A 5,758-nucleotide genomic window follows, 5' to 3' on the forward strand; every position below is an offset into this window, starting at 1 on the left:
TAGAATACGCCGGTGTGCTGCAGTCATCTTCTTCATATATATATATATATATATATATATATATATATACCATATTTTTCGCCGTATAAGACGCACTTTTTCTTCCCCAAAACTGGGGGGGAAAAGTCGGTGCGTCTTATACGACGAATACACCCCTATCGGGTCGGTCCCTGCGGCCGTCAACGGCCGGGACCCGCGGCTAATACAGGACATCACCAATCGGGGTGATGCCCTGTATTAACCCTTCAGACGCGGCGATCAAAGCTGACCGCCGCGTCTGAAGCGAAAGTCGGGCTGTTCGGGCTGTCCCGAACAGCTTACAGGACACCTGGAGAGACCTTACCTGCCTCTTTGGTGTCTGCTCCGTGCCGGGATCCCCTGCATGGCCGGCGCTCTCCTTCGACGTCATCACGTCGTTGCGCACGCCGCCCCGTCATCCAATAGGATGACGGCGACAGAGAGCGTGGATCCCGTGGAAGAAGACGTCCGGAGCGGCGGGGACACGTGAGTTTTACCTCCTATCCAGTGATCTTCAACCTGTGGACCTCCAGATGTTGCAAAACTACAACTACCAGCATGCCCGGACAGCCAACGGCTGTCCGGGCATCCTGGGAGTTGTAGTTTTGCAACATCTGGAGGTCCGCAGGTTGAAGATTCCTGTTGGGTGCAGAATCTTTTTTTTCTAGATTTTGCACCTTTAAAATTGGGTGCGTCTTATATGCCGGTGCGTCCTATAGGGAGCGAAAAATACGGTATATATGTAGTTTCTTATCTCATAGCTGTGGACCCCCTGCCAGTACATAAGATTTACACCTTTATTAAGACGCATTATCATTTATGAGATACATACATTCATGGTTGTCTATATAAAAGGGAATATAGAGAGATCTATGTGTGGGAAAACAAATTTGTTCTCAGCAGCGTGTCTGTATATTATTGTCAGGCCTAATAAGTGAATGCATCTGCTTGTTTATAACCTCATCATGTCGCCCACTCTCCTAGAAGGATCCGACCTCTTCAGGGGAAGTCTTAATAATGATGTATTGAGCAATTCACACTTTTCCTCCTGGCTGCCAATTAAATCTCTTTTTTCGGGCCTGCAGCGCTCTCCATCCTTCTACTAAACCCAAATAATAGCTCTTTCATTCTTCACGAGTTATGGGTGGTTTCTTGACAATTTTATTGTAAATGATAAATAATTATAAGTATTATTCAGTTTGTTCAGGTCTAGGGACTACTAGTTCAAAATAATGATCTGACGCCACATTGATATGACTGGCCCTTCGCTTAGAATGTTGGAGGCTTTCAGAAACAGAAATCACTGAGCAGTGTCTAAGGAGTTTCAGAGCTACATTTAGCGCGTGTAATAGTACTCACTCATACACAATAGATTCTAAGGTTAGGTTAGCTCACCAACCTACAATGGTCACCCCCCGCCTCGGAGGACGGCCAGCTGGAACAAGCCAGATCCAGAATCCAAGAAATGATGCCTACTCCTGTTGAAAAAGTTTAAAAAAAATAATAATTTATTGTAGCATATGAAAAATAATAAAAGTAAAGCAAACCACAGTGGGTTACTAACGTGTTTCGAACTAGGCATTCTTAATCATAGTCTATGATTAAGCTCTCCAAGTTCGAAACGCGTCAGTCACTCAATAGTACCCACTTTAACTCAGACTTATTGGGGTTAAACTAAACAAAACTTAGATCACTGTAGCACTGTCAGGTCAATTGTGTTCAGTGGAACAAGTCTTTTGGATATCTGACTGAACCCTTATACGAGAAATGAAAATGTTCCGCATATACTCTGGTCACGTTCATCACTGTCACATTGCCCAGGTCCCACAGTGATTCTAAGCAGTCTGTTGATACTAACAGTAGTGGCATATCATCCATATTGACATGACCATGGAAGGCAGTATTTGGCTTGCTATGTCATTAGTAAGGATGGTAAAGGGTATGACATGAGCCAATGGGGCATCTATCCCCCCCAATGTGGCTGAAAATGAACAGGGTTGTCCATGAATATAAAAACTGAACTTATTTCTTCTAAAAACAGCACCACACCTGTCCTCTGGTTGTGTGTGGTATTGCAACTTGGCTCTACATTTATTTTAATGGAACTGAGCTGCAATACCACATACCACCTGAGGACAAGAGTGGTGCTCTTTTCAGAAGAATTCAGCTCTGTTTTTGCATTCCTGGATGGAGGACTGTATTTGTATTTATGGCATGAGCTGTCCCGGCCAGTGAATATCCACCATTTTGGTGATTCCACGTGCAGTGGAATTTTTCGGTTGAGATCTATTCCAGATATGCAGCAAAAAACATGGAGCTTATTTTGCAGATTCCCTGTAGATCATGCAGAAAGTCCCCAACATAATGGTTTGTTGCATTTCTGAAGATACATTTCATACTGTTTTGACCCATGTGGCTTCAACCAAAGAGGCGAATTTTTTTTTTTTTCTCCAGGCCACAGCATGGTGGCAGCAGCTACATCAGAAGTATTCCGCCCTATGCACAGGTCCACGGGTGCCTAATAGTAAATAAGGCCCTGCCTGGACACCCTCCTTAAAGGGGTACTCCCGTGGAAAACTTTTTTTTTTTTTTTTTAAATCAACTGGTGTCAGAAAGTTAAACAGATTTGTAATTTACTTCTATAAAAAAAAATCTTAATCCTTACAGTACTTTTTAAGGGCTGTATACTAAAGAGAAATCCAAAAAATAAATGCATTTCCTCTGATGTCAGGACCACAGTGCTCTCTGCTGACCTCTGCTATCCATTTTAGGAACTGTCCAGAGCAGCATATGTTTGCTATGGAGATTTTCTTCTGCTCTGGACAGTTCCTAAAATGGACAGCAGAGGTCAGCTGAGAGCACTGTGGTCATGACATCAGAGGAAATGCATTTCTTTTTTGGATTTCTCTTTAGTATACAGCCCCTAAAAAGTACTGGAAGGATTAAGATTTTTTTTTAATGGAAGTGATTTACAAATCTATAGTGCAAGAAGAAGATGAAAAAGTCGTCAGACTCACCAGAACTTCTTTTTCAGGGTTCTTTATTGTATACTCACATATAAAACATTGTGCAGGGGGAGAGGAAGGATCACGGTGGGGGGGGGGGCATTCACTGTCGGGCGACAGAATCTGTTTCACTCGATACTCGAGCTTCTTCTGCCCAATACCCTAGTCCTAGCGGTTATCAGCAGCAGTGCCGAACATTGAACTTTTCGTTTCTGCTTGATTTACAAATCTGTTTAACTTTCTGGCACCAGTTGATTTAAAAAAAAAAAAAGTTTTCCACTGGAGTACCCCTTTAATACAACATCATAAAGCAAAGCATTAACAACAGATACCTCAAGAGTCCTGAATATCCAATGCACTGGCAAATGTATTCACTGTAGATAACACAAAACTTGTTTTTGGCCTTGATAATCCCATTGTTACAGTGTTTACCCAAACAATTTCTAAAATTACATGAAGAATTGCAGAAATTCTTGCACAGTTGTGCCCGGGTAATTCTGAGCAGGTCCGACAATAAACATTATATGTTATGAATTGCCCCTTGTAATTTGGAAAGTGATTGTCACAATGTCCTTATCTTCTGTGTACACTGGCAGAACATCTTGACAGCATGTAAATCCTGTCCCTCCCTCCTGCGGGGTCATTGTTCCGAGCACATTGGTTCCAGTAGAAGGTATTACTGTAGGAAGCGGCTACAATACTCTCGGAGGAGGGGGAGCAATGCTTCTTATTTACGAGTTATTGCTGGTTATTCTTGAACATGTCATTGTAATATTGTATTCTGTAATGAAGCCATCAGAGGGGGTGCCAGACAAAAGGATCTCTCTTTTTTTCAGTTACAGCGTCACTCTTGTTTACTGGCTGTGTCTGGTATTACAGTTTAGGTGAATCGTGCTGAGCTGAACTATCACACATGGCCCATACACAAGACTGGGAGGTTTTACTGGCAATAAGACTAAGCTCACATTCAGGAAGCTCCGGGTGGAAAAATGAACCAAGAGGCTATATTGGAGGGGGCGGGGTGTGAGGGGCACCATTTTGTGGAGCAGCGTGGAGAGTAAAGTTCTCTCCTACTAATATAGACCAATGGATGGAGAGTTAAAGGGGTATTCCAACATCAGGTAAAAAAGACATATAAAGCTACAGAAGCATAAAGCATTGCTTACCTGTCTGGCCCAAATCTGAAACCCCCAAAAATCCATTTGTTTTGGGGGGTCTTAGTTCTGTACTTTCTGACCGAGAAGTTGCTCAGTATTACAGTTCCCAAATACATTGCTTTCCCTCAGCTCTTAATTATGGCTGTTCCCTGCCCAGAGCTGTTACATCTAATTTCACAGCAGACTATTGCACTGTTGCAGCACTTACTATTCATTCCCTGTCTGCTCCTCTGCCTCTATTGTTAATAGACTTAGCCGGCATGTTCTTATCCAAATATCAGTTTGTACAGGTTCTTGGTTTGCACACGTTCCATATTGGTATATGGGGGCTTGCTTCAGATGTGATAAAGAAAATTGGATGGTCGGAGTTGGATCGTTTTCGTATCTACATTCATCCGCATTTACTGTAGTGGGGTATTTAGGGTTCAACTTGCATTAGCTTCTGGTTTGTGATGTGGTAGCAGGGACAGGTGAGTATTCTTAGGAGGGCAATCTATTCAGGGGGTTGTGGTACAGTTCAGTGGGTGCAGTGGCACAATTCATTAGGGGCAGAGACACAATTTATTAGGAGGCATTGGCACAGTTTATTAGATGCAGTGGCACAGTTCATTAAGGGTTAGGGACATGGTTTATTGGGGATGGTGGCACTAGTGTTGGGCGCGAATATTCATAATACACATCACATCACAGTATACATCACAGTGATCATCCCTCCCTGCTTCCAGTTTGTGGAGTAAACAAGACTCCAATACTAGTTCCTGCATCAGACTGGCGGGCGCCCGGAAATTCGCAAATGCGAATATTCACACATGCCAATTTTTGCGCATATTGATCCCTCCCTTCTTTTAGTTATTTTATCACGCGATATTGCACATGCACATGCAAATTTTATGGTGAATGCGCATGTGCATGCAAATTTTATGGTGCATAGTAAAAAAATGCTGCGAATATGAGAATTTTACGTATATATGTTGAATATTCGTCCATATATTCGTCCATATATGCCGCTCAACAGTAGGTGGCACAATAATTTAGGGGGCAGTGGCACAGTTTATAGGTACAGTTACACAGTTAATTAGAAGAGCAGTTGCACATTTTATTGGGGGCAGTGTCACTGTTCATTAGGCGCAGTGGTTAAGTTCATAGGGGGGCTGTGGCACAGTTCATTAGGGTGCAGAGGCACAGTTCATTAGGGTGCAGAGGCACTGTTCATTTAGGGGCAGAGGCACAGTTCATTAGGGTACAGAGGCACAGTTCATTAGGGTGCAGGGACACTGTTCATTTAGTGGCAGAGGCACAGTTCATTAGGGTACAGAGGCACAGTTCATTAGGGTGCAGGGACACTGTTCATTTAGGGGCAGAGGCACAGTTCATTAGGGTACAGAGGCACAGTTCATTAGGGTGCAGGGACACTGTACATTTATTGGATGTGGCACAGTTCATTAGGGTGCAGAGGCATTGTTCATTAGGGTGCAGGGACACTGTTCATTTAGGGGCAGAGGCACAGTTCATTAGGGTACAGAGGCACAGTTCATTAGGGTGCAGGGACACTATTCATTTAGGGGCAGAGGCACAGTT

General features: G+C 43.3%; 1 protein-coding gene across 1 annotated transcript in view; it reads right to left on the minus strand.

Moving 5' to 3' along the window:
• PGR (progesterone receptor) overlaps window positions 1–5,552 on the minus strand; it is a 92,749-nt gene extending 87,197 nt beyond the window's left edge. The window contains exons 1-2 of the mRNA XM_056561540.1: window positions 4,389–5,552; window positions 1,418–1,496 (exon numbers count right to left, since the gene is read on the minus strand). Coding sequence (XP_056417515.1) covers window positions 1,418–1,496; window positions 4,389–4,395 — 86 coding nt within the window. The 5' untranslated portion in view covers window positions 4,396–5,552. The remainder of the gene's footprint in view (window positions 1–1,417; window positions 1,497–4,388) is intronic.
• Between the last annotated feature and the right edge of the window lie 206 nt (window positions 5,553–5,758).

The sequence above is a fragment of the Hyla sarda genome, chromosome 2 (assembly GCF_029499605.1).
Source record: "Hyla sarda isolate aHylSar1 chromosome 2, aHylSar1.hap1, whole genome shotgun sequence".
Classification (NCBI taxonomy): Eukaryota; Metazoa; Chordata; class Amphibia; order Anura; family Hylidae; genus Hyla; species Hyla sarda.